The sequence below is a fragment of the Octopus bimaculoides genome, chromosome 20 (assembly GCF_046866305.1).
Source record: "Octopus bimaculoides isolate indiv1 chromosome 20, ASM4686630v1, whole genome shotgun sequence".
Taxonomy (NCBI): domain Eukaryota; kingdom Metazoa; phylum Mollusca; class Cephalopoda; order Octopoda; family Octopodidae; genus Octopus; species Octopus bimaculoides.
This window is the reverse complement of record NC_142947.1, coordinates 45,990,336-46,011,700: the sequence shown is the minus strand read 5'-3', so window position 1 is coordinate 46,011,700 and position 21,365 is coordinate 45,990,336. Positions and strand designations below refer to the sequence as shown.

At 37.2% G+C, this 21,365-nt stretch overlaps 1 protein-coding gene and 1 non-coding gene across 3 annotated transcripts in view; both read right to left on the bottom strand.

Moving 5' to 3' along the window:
- Positions 1-21,365, bottom strand: part of LOC106870134 (cholesterol transporter ABCA5) — a 46,958-nt gene that overhangs the window by 19,086 nt on the left and 6,507 nt on the right. Inside the window, exons 2-13 of one of the 2 annotated variants that reach the window (XM_089338529.1) lie at positions 17,449-17,538; positions 16,821-17,187; positions 10,496-10,599; positions 9,036-9,262; positions 7,774-8,134; positions 7,138-7,285; positions 5,747-5,918; positions 5,008-5,066; positions 3,773-3,906; positions 2,320-2,472; positions 1,236-1,355; positions 639-777 (exon numbers count right to left, since the gene is read on the bottom strand). In XM_089338529.1, coding sequence (XP_089194655.1) covers positions 639-777; positions 1,236-1,355; positions 2,320-2,472; positions 3,773-3,906; positions 5,008-5,066; positions 5,747-5,918; positions 7,138-7,285; positions 7,774-8,134; positions 9,036-9,262; positions 10,496-10,599; positions 16,821-17,187; positions 17,449-17,535 — 2,071 coding nt within the window. In that variant the 5' untranslated portion in view covers positions 17,536-17,538. The remainder of the gene's footprint in view (positions 1-638; positions 778-1,235; positions 1,356-2,319; positions 2,473-3,772; positions 3,907-5,007; positions 5,067-5,746; positions 5,919-7,137; positions 7,286-7,773; positions 8,135-9,035; positions 9,263-10,495; positions 10,600-16,820; positions 17,188-17,448; positions 17,539-21,365) is intronic. The other variant, XM_089338530.1, reaches the window with a different exon arrangement.
- LOC149131724 (U6 spliceosomal RNA) lies at positions 1,755-1,858 on the bottom strand. Its single transcript, XR_016237713.1, has one exon. It is a non-coding gene; the product is annotated as a U6 spliceosomal RNA (small nuclear RNA).

Here is a 21,365-nt window from a genome sequence, read left to right as displayed (position 1 = left end):
GTTTCCAAGTCCCCTTAACGTCAATGAGTTACGTGTATCATGAACACATATCATGTCAAACGGGTTTAAATGTTCTCCGATGATGAAATACAACATTGATAAGCATATTCGCGATCGAATATACCTGAACGCATGCGAATAATATACATCCGTTATTGTTTGAATTCTTGCTGTACTGCAAGGACTCCAAGAATTATTGTTTTCTTTTACTGTTATATTTTATTGTAAAGAATACAGAGAAAGCATTTGAATGTTTCTGGCAAAAAAGATGTGATTAGTAGGGGTCGGTAGAATGTTACTTGGACACAAGCCTAGGCTTCATTGCCCCAGATCTTTCTGTACGTGTTCTGAGTCACCTGTCGAATTTATCTTAATGCAAGTGAAAAAAGCACCTAATCTCATACAAAATGGCTTAGGAAAACAGCGAGTGATAGGCTAAATAAATGAAAATTAGGCTTCAACATTATTCCAGTAGGTGTTGTTGTTCTAGGGTAGAAGATGAGCAACTGATTTCATTGTGAAACGAAAAGTAAATATATATATTTGAGCAGCACTGACAGGAGATGTTACACCCATTTCTAGTTCAGATGAACAGGAATAAAATTGTTTAAAAATCATAACTCATAAATTAAACTTACCTGAAAGGATATCAGCTTCGTCCATAAAGTGAGTGGTCAATAGAATGCAGTGGTTTTTCTTGTATTTCTTCAATAGTTCCCACATGTTCCTTCGGGACAAGGGATCAACTCCAGCTGTAGGTTCATCAAGAAATATTATCTGAAATGATAAACAACAAATTTGAAATTCCATAATTTAACGGATCATTGAGAAAGAAGAAAATCATATCCCAAGCTGCAGTGGGAATGCCGGCTAAGCACACACGTGCGCGCGCATATCTATCTATCTATCTATATATATATATATATATATATATATATTAATAAATTGTGCTGTTGTATATTAAAGATCTAGTCATTAACCAGAAACCACTCTCAAATAAAGAACTTATGACGGTGTTAAACGCCGACAATAAACTTATTGATAAATGAAATGATTCGTGACAATCAGTCAGATGTTTCGCTTGCGGCAGCTTATCAAGTGAATGAAAAGACCTTAAACAATTTATAGATTTAAATTCATCTACAAGTAACAAATGAGGTGAAGTATAAGTGTTTCTCACTCTATTTCTCTATATCCATGTATATCAATGGTTGTGCGTGCATGTATATACTAACCTTTGGTCTTCCGATGAAAGCCATTCCAACAGAAAGCTTACGCTTTTGTCCTCCACTGAGATTCTTTGAAAACACGTCGGCTTTTTCCGTAAGATTCAAATCTTTCAGCAGTGAATCAACCTTGAAGTAGAGAAAACATTTATATTAATCGTAGAAGGTTCTACAGGTGTTGTTGATGGAGGTTGTGGTGGTGGTGGTGCTGGAAGTGAAAATTGTATTGATGTTGGGGATGTGGTAGTGGTAATGGTGGTGGTGGTGGTGGTGGTGGTGGTGGTGGTGGTGGTGGTGGTGGTGGTGGTACTTGTGGTATTGGACAGGGTTTGGTGGTGGTCTCTTTTTCAGATATCAGTGTGCGATTTCGAGTAGATGTGATTGCCCTCCTAAGCAGATGGAGCAACTAAAACGAGTAGTTCTATAGAGGTGGGCGGGTTGAGTTTCGTACAGCCATATTCTTTCATTCTTTTATTCTCTTATGCCTTCCAGTCATGCAGCTACGGACATACTGGCGCACTCCTAGTGGAAAATACAGAACGTTCCATGAATTTCCGAGTTATCCTTGCGTAAGAGCCAAGCTAATATTTTCTGCATTCTTCCGATCATAATTTCACGTTGCTGAACCAATACAAACGCTAATATGGAGCTAGAGGTTATCACTATTGGCTTGCTCTTATGTTTTTACTTGTAGTAATAAGCTGGATGATTCCCAGGCAGCGTTTATATTTCTAACGCTGTTGACACCACTGAATTAAATAGTACTGTCCAGGTGCCAAAACCACGTTGATATCCGATTGAGCAGCTGATGATGATAATGCACATATGTTCGATTGTGGATTTATTCGATCTTAATCTCGTTATTCTGCGTTGCCCTTCGTACTTGTAGAGTGGAAAATGTTTGTGGGTTCATAGTTTGTGGGGTTCGCTTACTTTGGTATTGTTTGGTTTCCTTCAAAGGTAACTTAATTAGGCTTAGACAATACATAACCATTGGTGTCTAGTTTTCGGTGGTTCTGTGGCATATATCATATTTGTTTATAATTTATATATTCATTTTATTTTATTTTATTTTATTTTATTTCAAGCTTACCTCATCTTCGATTTCTGCTGCTGAAAACCCTTTCAATGCAGCAAAGGTTCTTAGGTTTTCTTTACATGTCAGATGATCGTGGATTATGTTTTCCTGGGGACACAATCCGATCATTGTTTTAAGTTGGTCAAGGTTGTCAGCATTAGCAACATCCTGTCACAAAAAACAAGAGAAGAAACAGTAGTAGTAGTAGTAGTAGTAGTAGTAGTAGTAGTAGTGGTAGCAGCAGCAGCGGCGGCTATGACTACTGTTGTTGTTACTGTTGTAGTAAACAGTTGACTTGGGGTTCAATTCTCCCACCCCCTTCGATATATTTCTAATGGACAATATTCACATTGAGATTAGATTTTTCAACTTTTCTGGTTGTCTCCCCTTCTACTTTTTTCTTTTTTACGTTGGTGAGTTATTTATAAACTACTACCGAAGTAATTTTCTAAGGAAGTTGTACATATTAATTAGTGACTTAAATTAATAAAATCTGAAAAGAGAGACTGCTGACGGCATTTTCTCATGATGCCGCCATGTTTTCGCTTTTGCGTTACCCGTGTTCCCACCCACAGTGTAATGAGTGAAGGTGTACCGTTCTCTGTGTGTGTGTGTGTGTGTGTGTGTGTGTGTGTGTGTGTGTGTGTGTGTGTGTGTGTGTGTGCATATCTGTGAGAGAGTCTTCATATACATTATCTAACAATCTGGTTCTCTCTCTCTCTCTCTCTCTCTCTCTATATATATATATATATATATATATATATATAGAGAGAGAGAGAGAGAGAGAGGGATTTCTATTTTAAATTTCTTAATTATATAACAGCTGTTAATTGCCATAAACAGAAAATCTAAAAATAATTCAAACAGGTTTTGTTACATTTGCGGCAAATTAGCTAGGAACGAACAGTATTCTTAAAACGCTCAAATTTGAAAAATTGACTCTCCACGCCTAATTTGGAACCAGATTGGGAGATAAAAAGACAAGCGATTTACTTCTTATGCATATTGTAAAAGGTGTGTTAAAAAACTTAAGACGTTAGCAAAGATATACTCGTAACTTTTGGCGTTAAAATAGTGTGCAGAGAAGAGGCGAACTCTGAGAGATTGTATGCCGTCTTAACAAGAACAACAAGAAGCCTTTCTACTAAGCCTGAAATTTTGGGGGAGGGGCTAGTTGATTACATCGACCCCAGCACTCAACTGGTACTTATTTTATCGAATCCTAAAGGACGAAAGGCAAAGTCGACCTCGGCGGAATTAGATCTCAGAACGCAAAGTCGGGCGAAATGCCACTAAGCACTTCGCCAGGTGTGCTAACGATTCAGCCACCTGGCCGTCAATTACGACAAGAACAACATTAGCAATAGCAAAAACAGTAACAGCAACCTCAATAACAGTAACAATTGTCATAACAACAAATCAACAGCAGCAGCGATTGCAATGATATTGTATTATTCGGTGAACTTACATATCCATATATCATGGCATGACCAGAATCAGGTTTCAGAAAACCTGCTAACATATTTATGAGGGTCGTTTTGCCAGCGCCATTGTGACCTAACAAACATGTGATCTCGTCTTCGTACAGATTCAAACTGATGTCTGAAATATAGGGAGCAAAAAGAAGGCATTTATTTAGGGCATAGTAGAGGAGAAATTACGTTTGGTGTAAAAATACTAGGAAAATGTCAAGTACCATTTCGGGTCCATGGCGAGTTGCTTGTCTCTGTAGCTCCTTATCGATTTATCTACCTACCAACCTAACGACAAATTAATGCAAATTTACCTGTCTATATATGAATTTATCTATCTATCTATCTTCCCACCAATATCCATCCATGTATATACCTCTCCATTCATTTAATCTACTTAACCTAATCTACCTATTCATTTACCTAACTATTTAGGGAGTTACTTGTCTATGTAGCTCATTGTCTATTTATCTACCTACCAACCTAGCAACAAATTTATGTAAATTTATCTATCTATATATGAATATATGAACCTACTATGTATCCATCTATCTATACATACATCTATCTCTATCCATTTCTATTTAGTTATCTATCTATTCATATCTATCTATGTACATACCTATCAATCCATTTAATAAGCTTATCTACTTATTTATTTACCGACTCATTTACGTTTCTAGTAAGCAATGTATTTATCTATCTTTCCATTCATCAATATTTATATATATCCATCTGTAGTTCCATCTGTCTAATTATCTATATTTCTTCCAATCTTTCTCTATCTATCTATCTATCTATCTATCTATCTATCTATCTATCTATCTATCTATCTCTCTCTCTCTATCTCTCTCTCTCTCTCTCTCTCTCTCTATATATATATATATATATATATATATATATATATATATATATATATATATATATATATATATATATATATATATATACATATATATATATATATATATATATATATATATATATATATATATATATATATATATATATATATATATATATATATATATATATATATATATATATATTCCAAAATCTAAGGACATCTCCCTCCTCTTGAGCTAAAAAAAAAAAGATGAAGAAAAGCAAAAATAGTCAGAAAAGTAACATAAAGTAGATTAGAATGAATTTTGTGTTTCGTCACATCTTTGCTAGGAAGTTGTGTCTTGCATTCGCAACTGAAACAGAATGAAAATAGAATTTAACTTACTATCAACAGCTGTTATTGTTTCTTTGGTAGTTTTGAAACTCTTGAAAAGGCGCATAATTCTGTAGAAATAAAGGGGAAGCAAAAATTTAAAGGTAATGGGAGTTGAAGAAACCTTAATGCTATCGACCTGAGTTCATAACATGGCGGTTATCCCTTAGATATATGTAAGTGGCTATGCAGACAAATAACTTGTCGTCTGGCCATATAACTGCTTATTTAGATATAGAACTGGTTATGTAGATAGGGCTAACATCCAGACTGTGTCCCCTTGAAGCACATCTGCTTATCTCAATATTCCAAACGCAGATGTTATATTTATGCGGGATATGCATAAAAGTTGAAAATACTGGGAAATATTTTCCGCAGAGTTATGATACCAAAAAAACAAAAAACAGGAGACGGGAGTATTATTTCTGTCTGAAGAATTCTGATAAGAGATATCTTACGTTTTATTGTGTCTGGGAAGAGTCATTCTCTTTTCGTGCCTTATTATTTAACACACTCACCGGTTCGATTTCCACTCGTTTACTTATTTATTTTTACTAAAATTTTCGTTGCGTCTTGCAACCTTTTCAAAAGTTGTTGACTCTGTCCGTTATCGTGGATGATGACGGCGATACTGACGCTGACAACGAGTCTGATCAAGATCAAAATACTTAAACGCCCCACATCACAACGCTCCCCCCCTTCAACCTGCACCCTACACCACCGCCGCTCTAACAAACCATCGCATATTTACCTAATTCCAACTTTCGAGTCGAATTCTTGTGGTACTCTTTCAACATTTTCTTTGATATCTACGTTGAATTCCATGTCAAAGTTTGGATTGTCAATTCCAGATTTAATCTTCGATTTCCTCCAATACGATGGGAACAGACAGAAACACGGATGCATGGCGCGTTTGAAGTCACCTGACAAATAAAAAAATCAAGAGAGAGTTATTTCATTTTTAGTTGATATTAGGGGACAACAACATTTATCCTTTACTGCGGCCATACTGGCGTAGCGCCTTAAAGAGCTTAGTCGAACAAATGCGCCTCAGTATAGTATTTATTCTATCGGTTTCTTCAGCATCTGATAGCCTGGTCGATCACGTGATCACGTAATATATATATATATATATATATATATATATATATATATATATATATATATATATATATATATATATATATATATATATATATATATATATATATAATTTTTCAAAGTAAACTCTGTAATCGTTACCAATATAGCATAAGATTTCACCTCAAAGGATCATTGGTTAGATTCCTTAAGGATCGTTCTCATTGTTTATATTTCCAAAGTTTCAAATTTATACATTTAAAAAAAAGAAAGATTCAACACCGGAGTTTTATATCCATTTTCTTCATTCAATGTAAACATTTCTGTGTTTGACTATATTCAACCATTAATAAGTTAAATATATTAATCGTCTCACACGTCATCAGGAATGATTTTCATTAGAACAAAAAAAAAACAAAAGAAAACATAATGAATCGATCGAACAAATCAATTTTTAAAAAACTATACCATTTTCCATTAAACACGAGGTCTCGTCTTTTCTTTTGGTTTTTTGTTCTAATGAAAATCATTCCTGATGACGTGTGAGACGATTAATATATTTAACTTATTAATGGTTGAATATAGTCAAACATAGAAATGTTTACATTGAATGAAGAAAATGGATATAAAACTCCGGTGTTGAATCTCTCTTTTTTAAATGTATAAATTTGAAACTTTGGAAATATATATATATATATATATATATATATATATATATACATGTATGTATATAAATTTTTTATTTATGCGCCCTTTTAAAGCATAGCCAGGCTCATGGGCCCGGTTTCCAGTTTTTATGGCGTATGTGTTTCCGCCCCCCCCCCCCAACTGGACGGGACACCAGTGCATCGCAGCGTTACTCAAGAAACAGGAAGAAAGAGTGAGAGAAGGTTGGGGCGAAAGAGTACAACAGGGGAGCCTGCGGAGCCTCGTGGAGCCTCGTAGAGCTTTTAGGTGTTTTCGCTCAATAAACACACACAACGCCCGGTCTGGGAATTGAAACCGCGATCCTACGACCGCGAGTCCGCTGCCCTAACCACTGAAATAGAAAGAAGAACTGACCTGCCAGTACTTTCTCCAAATATACAGAGAGAAAGTAGTAGAGTACGGCATCGAAGAGTAACATGAGCATCGGAATGTAATTCGGGAAATATCCGTCTTGCATGGTCGAGAAGTTCATACCAACGCCACTGAGGTCCATGGATATGGTCTGTTGGTTTTTCGTTGAGAAAAAGAGAAGAAAAGAGACGGGAGTGAAGAATTTGGGCAACAACAACGATAATAATAATAATAATGACGATTCCAAATTTTGGCACAAGGCCAGTAGTTCGGGGAGGGCTATGTAAAGCTTCACGGGCGGCGATTATAAAAAATTTTTGGAAGAATGCCAGAGAAATGAACATGCTATGCCTGCCCCGTGAGTGTGAGTGTGTATGTGTGTGTGTGTGTGTGTGTGTGTGTGTGTGTGTGTATTTATATACATATACATATATATATATATATATATATATATATACATAATTTTATTTTAAAAAACAGAAAAAACACAAGAAAAATCAACGTGAGGACGACACTGACGATGATGACGACGATGATGATGATGACAATGATGATGACGATGATGACATTGATGATGATGACGACGATGATCGAGATCTTGATGATGGTCATGGTGATATACAGTAGAATATTACTTACGTTGTCAACATACAGAGCGAATGCAATGGGTGACACGAGACAGAGCAGCACCATCGCCCACAATGGTGTTGTGTAGATCAAACCAGCCGATGCGCTGTAGGTTCTTGTCAGTCCAACAGCGAGGTAGATCAACGTAACCAAGAAAATGTAGAATGCAGGCAATGTCATTGCCATTTGGGATTTCTTGAAAAAAGTTGACATTAGGAAAGAGAGCGTGATAAGGGTCAACGTGAAGAACATGAGGGCTAAGAAGAAGAGAAAGACGTTGCTGTTTGGTAAGACATTGATAGCCACGATGATGATGGTGGAGATGACCACCACGCAGGTGGTGAAAAAGTATTGTACAATGGCCCACGACAACCTGTGTGAAAACGAGAGAAAAAAAACAGCATAGTCATTTATTTGTTATTGATGGTTATTTTTTATATTTTTGTTTAATGAGATGGACATGGATCATATGTAATATGATGTGATTTCGCACAAACATTTATATTTACGTTCATACTTGGACTCATGATGTATCTGAACTCGGTAGTGTTGAAACGATCGTAACGAAGGAATTAATGTAAACCATAACCGCCATTCTTGGACATACTGCTTGGACACACAAACAGATATACATACATGCATACATTTAAATATATGTGAGCATGTTTAGATATGCAACTGTATGCATGAAAATACATACATAAAATAAAACATACAAATCTGCACATATACATACATACAAACAAAATACCCTGTTGATGTTGTTGAAATTCCAATGAAGGAGCCTTGAATCTAGGTTAGAAACCAACTCTTTCTCTATTGGCACGAAATCTTGAAATAAAACTGAATAAGGGCATACATACGTGCATACATACATACATATATACATACATATATACATACATATATACATACATACATACATACATACATACATACATACATACATGCATACATACATACATACATACATACATACGTATGTTAATGTTTGTTTTAAATTCAGTTATAATAATAATAGACATTAATCTGATGGGTTACTCTATACTTTTGTAGAGTACAAATTCATTATTCTTAAACAAGAACGTTGCTGACAGTGACTCCGAAGTTTCGGCCAGTTAAGCTATCAGCAGTCCAACGATAGTGACCGAAACTTCGAAGTTACAGTCAATTATATTCTCGTTTAAGAATAATACAAACATACATACATACGTAAATACACACACACACACGCTCACATATATATATACGGAAAGGTAAGGAAAAATACCAACCAAAATGCCGTTTCCTGTAAGCCCATCGCTTGCATTGTGGGTCGGATTTTCTTCTCTTTCTCAACAACCAGATGAGTACAGAGGGAATTGATGAAGCTGAGAAAAGCGACAATAAAATAGATTGATGTAAGACTAAGGATTGTGGTGGGGTTTTGGTGGAAAACCCTCTTTGGCATCATCTGCATCAACATTATAGGAGACGTCAGGTTAATGTTTGGGTTCAATTTCTTTAAAATATGAAAAAAGAAAGAAAAGAATTTAGTGACAAAAAGGAAAAGAAGACAGAATTTACATTACATTATTTACATTTGTCGAATAATTTGTCCTCATCTTGTTCATTGTTAACACAACGTTTCGGCTGATATACCCTCCAGCCTTCATCAGGTGTCTTGGGGAAATTTCGAACCTGAGTTATCGTTCCTAAGGTATTTTTCGGAATTGTTATTATTATTATTATTATTATTATTATTATTGTTATTATTATTATTATTATTATTATTATTATTATTATTATTATTACTCAGGTCACTGCCTGGAATCGAACTCGGAATCTGGTGGTTAGTAGACCGTGCTCTTAACCACTATGCTATATGCACAGGCTACTAACCCCAAGATTCCGAGTTCGATTCCAGGCAGTGACCTAAATAATAATAATAATAATAATAATAATAATAATAATAATAATAATAATAATAATAATAATAATAATAATAATAGAGAACCCAGTAATTGAAGGAATGGGAAGCAGTAGTTGAAGTAGATGGTGAACATGCTCCGGAATAATCATTTAAAGATGTTTTTGTAACAATGTTATTGTTTTTGTTGAATAAAATTTGTTGAAAAAAAGCCACATTATTTATGCACTAACTCTATATGCATGTATGTGTGTATGTATGTATCAATATGTATACACACATATACATATATATGTGTCTATACACACATACACATATATACACATATATACACATAAACACACATATATGTATATATATAATATATATATATATATATATATATATATATATATATATATATATATATATATATATGCACACACACACACACACACACACACACATACACACACACACCGATAAGTATATATCTATGTATAGAGAAAAGTGACCTTATGAGGTTTTATGCGTTTTTTATGTCTGTGTTTAGGTCTGTGTTTCTACTCTAGGGACAAGGCCCGAAATTTTGGGGAAGGGGGCCTGTCGGTCAGATCGACTTCAGTACATAACTGATACTTAATTTATCGACCCCGAAAGGATGAAAGGCAAAGTCGACCTCGGCGGAATTTGAACTGAGAACGTAAAGACAGACGAAATACCGCTAAGCACTTCGTCCGGCGGTGCTAACGATTCTGCCAGCTCACTGCTCACTGCCTTGGTGTGAATGTATCCAGAAGTGAGAATTGCTGATTGAAAGACGAGGCTGCAACGATATTCACCTACCTCTGATAGAATTCCATCTAAAGTATTCTGTAGAAAGATATAGCCTGAAGACACATATTTAGTCGCTTGACATTCTCCCAACGCCGGGCATTGATCTTCATCGACTGGAAGAGAAAATATATATATATATACATCAAAGAATACGAACGGGAAACGAACCCATAAACCCACTGTCTCCCCCACTATGCCTGTTTTATCGCCTCTACGAAGGCCTTGACTTGTTTGCACTGGCTAAATGGATACCGCTTATCTCACCGACAAATTGTTCTATCGTTTCTAAGTTATCGCAGTCATGTCTCGCCACCTTTTACCCCCATCCTTGACTATTGTATTGTCAGCTGTTATCTAAGCACTCTTATGTAGAATGCAAACGTCCTGAGTGAAGAAGAAGAAGAAGAAGAAGAAGAAGAAGAAGACGAAGAAGAAGACGAAGAAGAAGAAGAAGAAGAAGAAGAAGAAGAAGAAGAAGAAGAAATATTATTATTATTATTATTATTATTATTATTTAGTAGTCTTATTTTTATCACGTGCTCTTACTGCACTGCCAAGCGCAGCTCTGTGCGCCTTGGGTACGTGCTGTGGTTTGTTGTGGTGCTCTTATTTTTACTGTATTGATAGTGCTTTGCGGTGGATGTGCGCGGTTCCTAGAAGTGCTATTTTCAGGATGTTATATACATTTCTAAGTCGTGGTGTTTTGGTTATGTATTTGTCTGAATGCTTTTAATCGTAACTGATGCACCTATTATCAAAGGGTTTGTTTCTGTTTTTAGGTTCCACATTCGAGTAACCTCTATTTCCAGATCTTTGCATCTTGAGAGTTTCCCCGTTTCTTTTAGAGATACGTTGTCACCTATTAGTATTGATACATCGATTGAAAGGCATTTTTTCTTGGCTATCGGCGTTTTAACACAAAAGTCTCTTCGAGATGTTTCTCTGAGACAATATATTACAGCTAATGCCATTCCATGCTTCTATAAATATTGGATGGGGCAACTATTTTCTCTCAAGATGAAGCAATCATATACATATATATATGTGTGTGTGTGTGTGTGTGTGTGTGTGTGTGTGTGTGTGTGTGTGTGTGTGTATGTGTGTGGATATATATATATAAATACACATATATATGCATATATATATATACATATACATACATACATACATGTATATATTTAATTTATATATGTATATATATATATATATATATATATATATATATATATAAAGCTTTGAAATGAGAATCAGATTAAGAAAATGAGCTATTGTAATATTGCAGAAGGGCTAATTCGAAAATTAATTTAAAACGCTGATTACCTAATACAAGGACAATGATAGTGGATTTAGGCCAAACACAGTCTTACGAACGGTAAGAAATCAATGGAGAAAAGAGACACCACACACACAAAAACCAAAAAAAAAGGAAAATTTTAGGAAGGAATATTATGGAGACATTATTTAAATCTTTTCAATGTGCTAAGCGCAAGAAGTTAAGCTGATAGGCCCCAATAATCCACTTGCCACAGCAATATGCCATTGTCTATTATTAATATTCTCAACTGGACACTTCAGAAAACAAGGTATATAAATAAATTGCATTTAGAATGCACTGTCGGAAATCTCTCGTAGAATATATTTACTATGGGTGCATGGAGGTAGAGGCATTATCTGAACTAGAACCCTATTATAAAATAAACATTGTAGAATGATGAGGATACGTAGTTGGTAGACTTAATTAGTTATCATTATCTTTTTATTTTTAACTAGTTTCAGTCATTTGATTGCGGCCACGCTGGGGCACAAATTTAGAGGGCTTGACCAATTTGAACTCAGAACGTAAGGACAGACGAAGGACCTGGAAACTGGAATACAAAAGATGTGGCATCTTAAAACGAGAACCGTTCATGTTATTGTGGGTACAAAGCGTTTAGAGGGGAGTAAAAACCTACAGAATTGGTCCCTAGAGACAGCCAAAGGAAGCATTTGACCCAGACTGCTTTCTTCCAACTGTTAGAAGCCCGTCGTATGTATGTATATATATATATATATGTGTGTGTGTGTGTGTGTGTGTGTGTGTGTGTGTGTGTGTGTGTGTGTGTGTGTATATCTATGAGTGTCTGTGTGTGTGCCTATGTTTGTACCCCATCACTGCTTGGCAACCGGTGTTGGTGTGTCTACGGTCCCCGTAACCTAGCAGTTCAGCAAAAGAGACCGATAGAATAAGCACTAGGCTTTAAAAATAAATCCTGATGTTGATTCATTCGACTAAAACCTTTCAAGACGATGCTCCAGCATGGGCACAGTCAGATGACTCAAACAAGTAAAAGAACAAAAGAATATATATATATGTATATATATAGAGACAGAGGGAGTGACAGGGGGAGAGAGAGAAAGAGACAGAGACAGAGAGTTGTATATATATAGAGAGAGAGAGGGAGAGAGAGAGAGAGAGAAAGAGAGGGAGAGAGAATGAGAGAGAGAGAGAAAGAGAGGGAGAGATAATGAGAGAGAGAGAGAGATGTATGTATACATACATACACACACACACATATATATATGCATATGTATATGTATATCTTAATATATAAATCTGAAGTTGTGTGTTTGTGTGAAGCCTTTTTGAATGTTTATAGAAATCCACATTTTCCACTTTTTCGTAAAAATTTTTACATCAATGGAATTTTCTCGATGTGAACTTTCCAGTGCAGTAATTAGATTTTTAAAATTCCGTTTACTTTGTGTGATTTAAGGGAGATTTGGCTGTTGTTTCTAGCAACTTTTATATTTCATCCCTGCTACCTGGAACGCCATTCTTACACACGCGCTCAACATAAAAATATAGAGAGTAAGAGTAAAAGAGGGAGAGGGAGAGAGAGAGAAAGTGATACATACAACGTCATAGATTAAACTTTCCTCTCAGTATTCTTTACCTATTTTTCATAACATAGATACGTAAAAACACACACAACCACACATACATGACCTGTGACAACAACATACACATTGCTCTCAATCTCTATTCATTTCTCCCACTCTTCCTCTCTCGCTCTCTCAAACGTATACACGTGCAAGTAAACAATCATTCACATCGTAGTATATTTACAAAACATTGATGGCATAACTACAGAGTTGTATCCCCCAACTTTGGAAGGTCATAACTTTCATAAAAATGAATATTTTTTTTATGAAATTTTCTATGCATATATTATTTATTATGTAGATTCCAAATATACAAAAAATTTCGGTGAAAGTGTTTTGGAAGGGGGTGGGGTACAATATTCGGAAATTCCACTTAAATTCCTCTTAACTTCCAGGAAAATTAATATTTTTTCATGAAATTTTGTACAAATGTACATTGATGTATGTACATTTCAAGCATGTAGGAATTTTGAAGTAAACAACTGCAGGTTATTTTTGAGAAGTGTTCCCCACTCGGTGGTGTTTCGGAGCAAGTCGTCCATATTTGTTTCATTTTTCTCTATTATGTGCTTATGTGCATCCTTAGATTTCTAATGAAGTAATAGGCAGTGAAGAGAAGCAGTCATAAGAAAACTTTTAACTACCCCTATTCCTTTCTCTCCTCCTCTCTACCTCTTCCTCTCTCGCTCTCTCAAAAGCATACACGTGCAAGTACACAATCATTCAGTAAAATATAACTCATGTTCGTCAATGTTTTGTAAATTTACCACGATTTTCACTAGGGTGTTAGGGTTAGGGTTTTAGGGTCAGGGTTAGGGTTTAGGATTAATGTTACGGTTACGTTTTTTAGGGTCAGGTTAGGGTTTAGGGTTAGTGTTAGGGTTAGTGTTAGGATCAGGTTTAGGATTAGGGTTGGGTAATCGTGCGGGTGTTAATCTGAAAAGTTACAGATATGTGAAAAGTACCGACCCTGCCATCTATTATAACTTTTGTTGTTCTGTTTAATATATACATAGATTATGCCTCCAAAGAAGAGAGTTTGCTGGGGAAAGACAGCAACCGGTTTAAAATGACAGCCACAGACTGCAGCAATTCACCACATTCCAGTAGCTACTTTGAACATAATGCAAAATGGTGCATCAACACCTTCTGCCCAATCTGATAGAATTCTGGCAAAACTGTTTAGCAACAGATCGCCAGCAATTGCTTCATCACAAATTGCCATCCTAGCTCCTGTGAAAAGGGATTACCCTGCTATGTATAATCAGGGCAGCGCAAAAAGTTGTTTTGCACAAGCATTTCTATAGCCAATTACACAGATGAAATTTACGTATGCTTAATAATTTTACGCAAAACAGCCTTCAGACTTTCCCTATTAATTTCATCGTCTTTTGAATTATGAACATATTTACATCATAAGGGTTTTTTCGTTGTAAGGCTTTCTTTTTTATCTGATTTTCAGCTAGCAAGACTTTTCGTAGATGGCATAATAAGTCACACCCGGACAAGGTTGGGTTATACTGCTAGTATATATATATATATATATATATATATATATATATATATATATATATATATATATATATATACAGAGAGAGAGAGAGAGAGAAATAGATATATATATATATATTTATATATAAGTAAAGGTTTTTGCCAACATGACAACGTTGGCAAATCTTCTTTACTTTCAAGGCACAACAATGTCCATCATGCCGACGCTTCTCTCACTGATCATACACTTGCTAGCAGAAATGTCGCCTGATAACTGTGACAGCACTCAACACCTTCCCCGCAAAATCGATATTTGCAACTATCCTTATCTCTCTACAGATTGCATCATAAATGCATGGATGTAATATCACTATAGCCACCGACTGATATTGATTACACAGTAGAAAAGCGTGTGGAAATAATCAGCGATAGTGATATAGGGTTTTGCGGTGTTGATATCAACCAGTTAGGACTTGTTGGACAAGAAGACAAAGCAAGGAAGACCGTCCGCCATTGCCATGGCAGTAAAGAAAAGGTCCATTGATTGATGGCAGAAATGGATTTAATCCCTCCATACTCGGTAAGACGATGGTACACGGTGTTGGAATTAACATAGATTCAACACAAAATGGATCCTTTGTCTTTCACCTGTTTTACTCATTAATCTGCGGCCATGCTGGGGCATCGCCTTGAAGGCTTCAGTGGAACAAATGGACACCGTTTCTTACTTTCTCTTTAAGTCTCGTATCTATTGTATCGTCTCCTTTTCCAAACCGCCAAGGTACGGAAACGTAAACAAACCAACAGCAGTTGTCATGTTGTAGTATGCGACTCAACGTCCGCACGCACACACGGGGTGGTATTACGCGTTGGCTAAAACGGGGCAAAGCGCATTGTGACCAGCGATGTATAACGACACCCGATAGTCTGGTCTATTACGTGATGTGTGTGTGTGCGCGCGTGTGCGTGCGCGTGTGCGTGCGTGCGTGCGTGCGTGCCTTTGTTTGTCCCCCATCACCGCTTGGCAACCGGTGTTGGTGTGTTTACGTCCCCGTAACTTAGTAGTTCGGCAAAAGAAACCAATAGAATGAGTACTAGGCTTTAAAAATAAATCCTGGTGTTGATCTGTGTGTGTGTGTGTGTGTGTGTGTGTGTGTGTGTGTGTGTACGCGACGGGCTTCTTTCTATTTGCGTCTCTCAAATCCACTCACAAAGCATTTGTAAACCCGACGCTATAATAGAAGACACTTGCCCGAAATGCTAACGGCACTGTACAGTGGTATTGAATCCGAAATCACGTGGTCGCATGATATACATCCGCGCAGACGTACGCATATATATTTCAAGTTAATAATAAATTATAAAACCCAGAGAAATGTGCAGTGGTTGATGTTAGTCTTGCTGGAAATGTAAGTCAACCGCTTCATGACATGGTAGAATGAACAACTGAAATATTGCGTAACACAAAAATCCATATCCCTAATAATGTTCTCGCGTTATATCGACGACATTAAGCTTTTTAATAAAAAGCTCTGCACAAGATGGCATTCTGGAAATAGAAAAACATGTAGCTACTACGAAAAAGATTCGGCAGAGAGCAAGCCTCATCCACCAAAACATTAAGGTTATTCAACAAATTTTATTCAACAAAAACATCTTTAAATGATTCACAATCTATTTCAATTCACCATCCACTTCAATCCCTGCTTCCCATTTGCTTGGCAGACGGTCGGACCGTCATTTAAAGATGTTTTTGTTAAATATTGTTATTGTTTATGTTGAATAAAATTTGTTGAAAAAAAAAAGCCGCGATAATTAGGCACCAACCCAATATTAATGTATCTGAAAAATATATTTAACAGCATATATATATCTGTGTAAGTGCAAATACGAGTTTGTAAAACAAATTTTCAGTACTCACCAAATACACCAGTCGTTTTATCTGGGACCATGCTATCGGGAAAGCGGAGAGAATACGTAACTTTGGTACTGCTGTTGAGGTTATCAAACACTACTCCCACTGTTTTGCCTTGTAGCTCTTTATATTTCTGCACCATATCATCGATGTTATCCGCGGGAGTATAACTTGTATTCTTCCCAATTGTCTGGTTAAGGCTTTCTATGATAGTTCTTGTTTCATTCGTGTTTGGCGTGTATAGAATATTCTCGAATTCTGCCGGTGTGACTGGAGCTGGTTTTGAAATTGGCATCGCCGGAAGAACTTTCGGCCGAACCAATTTCATGATAGCAATTAGAGCCACCATGTAAATGACAGGAGAGATAATATCCTTTAATGAGAGAAAAACGATAATAAAAACAGAGGCATGTTAGACCAAACCTCATCTTGCAAACGGCAACGAATAAATTCTGCAAAAATTAAAAAGAAAAACAGAGCGTACATTATTTACATTATTTACATTATTTACATTTGACGGATATTTGTCTGCATCTTGTTTGTTTCGGCTGATATACCCTCCAGCCTCCATACCTTCCACTTAAAAAAAAAACGTGTGTGGTGCGGTGTAGCCTCAAAATAACAGTATTCTTACCATAATAAGCATTTTCTTTTCACGAATTCTTATATAGAAATTTCTTTTTATCAACATCCGAAGCTGTGTCATAAACAAATTAGCCATCTTCTACAAAGACAAAGAAATCTTTATTATTACATGTACAGGTGTGTACAGGTGTGTTAGTGTGAGATTAATCGAAAGCTTGATAAGCAGTGAGGATCAAAAGAAAGACGCGTACATTGCATTTCACACGTTCGTGTACACAAAAAATGTCATTGGACTGAAAGAAAGTCGGACTGCTCGACTTGGCTAACAGGGTGGAGTCGTTCGAGAGGTAAAACAGTGCAAAGTGGATTGTGACCAGCGATGTGTGACAACATCCGAGATTCTGGACGGTAGTGTTACGCCGGGATGTATATGTGTACGTGCGTGCGTGTGTGTGTGTGTGTGTGTGTGTGTGTGTGTGTGTTTGAGTGAAAGGAGATGAAGGAGGAGGAGGAGGAGGAGGAGAAGAAGAAGAAGAAGAAGAAGAAGAAGAAGAAGAAGAAGAAGAAGAAGAAGAAGAAGAAGAAGAAGAAGAAGAAGAAGAAGAAGAAGAAGAAGAAGAAGAAGAAGAAGAAGAAGAAGAAAGAGCAACTGCAACTGCAACAGCTGCCACTCCGATCTGGGTGCGAAGGTTATCACCAATTGACTTTTGTTTAATTCCGGTTTATTGAGTTGCACCAAAGGTTTTGTCACAATCACCAGACGGTTTAGTACAGATGAACCTAACACACGCACACACGCACTCCTGAAGCACACTATGCCCTAGATTTACCGCAATACAGGCTGTCACTAGCTCGATGACACTGCCGCACGCGAAATTTTAACTTCCAATTTTTTTTTAACCTTTTCTACTCTGGGCACAAGGCCCGAATTTTTTATTATATACATATGTGCGTGTGTGTGTGTGTGTGTGTGTGTGTGTGTGTGTCAGTGTATGCGCGCGTTTATGTGTGTGTATGTGTATATATAAAGACAGTGAAATAGACGAAAAAAGAGCTTGATAAATCGATCGATAGATAGATAGAGAGAGAGAGAGAGAGAGAGAGAGAGAGAGAGAGAGAGAGAGAGAGAGAGTGAGAGAGAGAGAGAGAGAGAGATAGCCACACAAACAGAAAGACACTTTGTGTGTGTTTGTGTGTGTGTGCGAGAGAGAGAGAGAGAGAGAGAGAGAGAGAGAGAGAGAGAGAGGAGAGAAGAAGGAAGAGAGACAGACAGACAGACAGTCAGTCAGTCAGTCAGGCAGACAGAAAGAAAGGAATGTCGCAAACATCGTGTCTGCGTTCGGATTATTCCTTGTTCAGTGTTGCGTGAAGAACTAACCACACAGTTTAGTCGAAGAGCGACGTAACCAACACAGGCGGAAATACGTCCTTAATAACAACTATTATCTCAGAGAATCGCAATTTTGTCTTTATTGTGTAACTCCATCTAATAATGTACTCTGCGGTATTATGTCACCCCGTGTACGATCACCGGGTGACATAATACCTAGCTTATTTCCGTTTCTCTCGCAGCTGAAAATAACTGAAACACTTTTGTTCATAGATTAACTGAATCAACACAAACGTCGGGTGTAGTCACGGTTGGAACGTCTTTGGTGACGATTCCTTTTGATCAAAGCAAACATGGGGTTCGCTTGTATATGGAACACATTTGGTCAGAGATCTGTTTGATTTTAGTACAGGCAGCAAGTCAACACACCTTGCGCAGGTAAAAAGACGAAAGCTTGAGTGGCATGGTCGTGCACCCCGTTACAACGGGGTGTACCTATGGCTCTTTACAGACTCTCGTTGAAAAGTGAAATGGTGGAAAAGTGGAAGGTATGTATCCTCAGACCAAAGACCTCGCCCGCGTGCCTTCAACACGATGGACTCTTCCACATAAGGGCACCCCAGGTACCAAAGGGGTGGTGCTAAACTGAACAACAGATTAAGTTTACAACCTGAGTAGGCATTGGCGTGATTTGAACTCAAAAGGCAGAGTGCCTCAAGAAATACCACTGAACATCCAACTGGCAGTTTTAACCTCTCCTCTTACTTCATTTATCGACCCCGAAAGGATGACAGGCAAAGTCGACCTCGGCGGAATTTGAACGCAGAACATAAAGACAGACGAAATACCAAACATTTCGTCCGGCGTGCTAACGTTTCTTATTTCTTCACTGCCCACAAGGGGCTAAACATAGAGGGGACAAACAAGGACAGACAAAGGGATTAAGTCGATTACATCGACCCCAGTGCGTAACTGGTACTTATTTAATCGATCCTGAAAGGTTGAAAGGCAAAGTCGACCTCGGCAGAATTTGAACTCAGAACGTAAAGACAGACGAAATACCGCTAAGCATTTCGTCCGGCGTGCTAACGTTTCTGCCAGCTCACCGCTTTAGGATACACAAACATTAGATAAACGAAGTCAACATTGGAAAGACAACCTGGAAGTAATATCTAATCGTCTAGATTATCTCATGAGCTTATCAACCTAAGTGGTTTTCTTGATCTGATTTTCTTCCAATCAATAACGTAATGGCAGATACTTGAACTCTGCTCTCGCATAATAAACGTCCGAGAAATAATGACTTGGGAAAGTTAGATAACAGATAAGAGAGAGAGTTGATAAACAAATCCTTTGGTGCTGTCGTGAGATGGTACCAAATCTTTCAATCTTTTAATCTTTTAATCTCTCATCTTCTCTCTCTCGCACTCCCTCTCTTCATAAATCTCCTCTCACACCCCCTCTATCTTTCTCCCCCCTCTCCCTCCCTCTCTCTCTCTCTCTCTCTCTCTCGTAGAAATGACTAAAGAAAAGAAAGACTGTGTGACTGAGTGACTGTGTGTGCATGTGCGTTTGTGTGTGTGCATGTGTGTGCGCGTGTGTGTGCATGTGTGTGTGCGTGTGTATGCATGTGTGTGTGCGTGTGTGTGTTTGTGTGTGTGTGTGTGTGTGAGTGTGTGTGTGTGTGTGAAGGCGCGTAATATTAGCGGTTAGGATATTCGGCTCACGATTGTGTGCCTTTAGTAGAAAGGATTATTATTATTATTATTATTATTATTATTATTATTATTATTATTATTATTATTATTATTATTATTATTGTTCATATAATCATTCAACAGATTAGACTGTTGGAAAAGAAAAGAATCCTAGCATCGGGCCACAGCAAGTGGCCTTAGATGCCAAGAACCCTCCTATGTATCGTAGCTGTCCTTAATAACACTATTTTCTGGAGCTGTACTAAACTGGCGTTTTATGCCTATTTCCTCTATCCATTTGTTCAAATCTTTAGGAATATTTCCCAATGCACCTTTAACTACAGAGATACATTTTACCCGCACTTTTCATAGTCTCTATAATTCAATAGCTAAGTCCTGGTACTTTGTTATTTTTTCTATACTTCATATATTAATTTCTTCATCACCTGGGACTGTAAGGTCAATTACCTGGCACTTTCCATTCTCTTCATCTACTACTACCAAATCAAGGCTTCCTGCTTCTATTACTCTGTCAGTTTGAGTGTTAAAGTCCCACGGCATCTTGTCCTTCTTACTTTCTAGTGTTTCACTAGGTTCGTGTTCAAATCCTAGCTTCCTACATAGCTCCCAGTAGATTGCTCTCTTTAAGAGCCGTTAGGACAAGACGAATTGTAATGGGTAACGCTCGGGAGAAATTTTTTCAAGGAAACAGAATAATTAGGAGAGAAAAAAATAGCAGAAGAAAAAAATGTCGGGAGCCGAGAAAAATGACATCCAATCCGGTGAACGTCTAGTCCGGAAAAGAAAGGGGCAACAGAAATAACCTGTAGTCACGTGTGAGTAACAGAGGTAGAGGGGAAGGGGGACAAAAGAGAGGATGAGGGAAAGAAACAAAAGGAGTGAGGAGAAGGGAGAGGGAAGGACAGATAATAGGGAGTG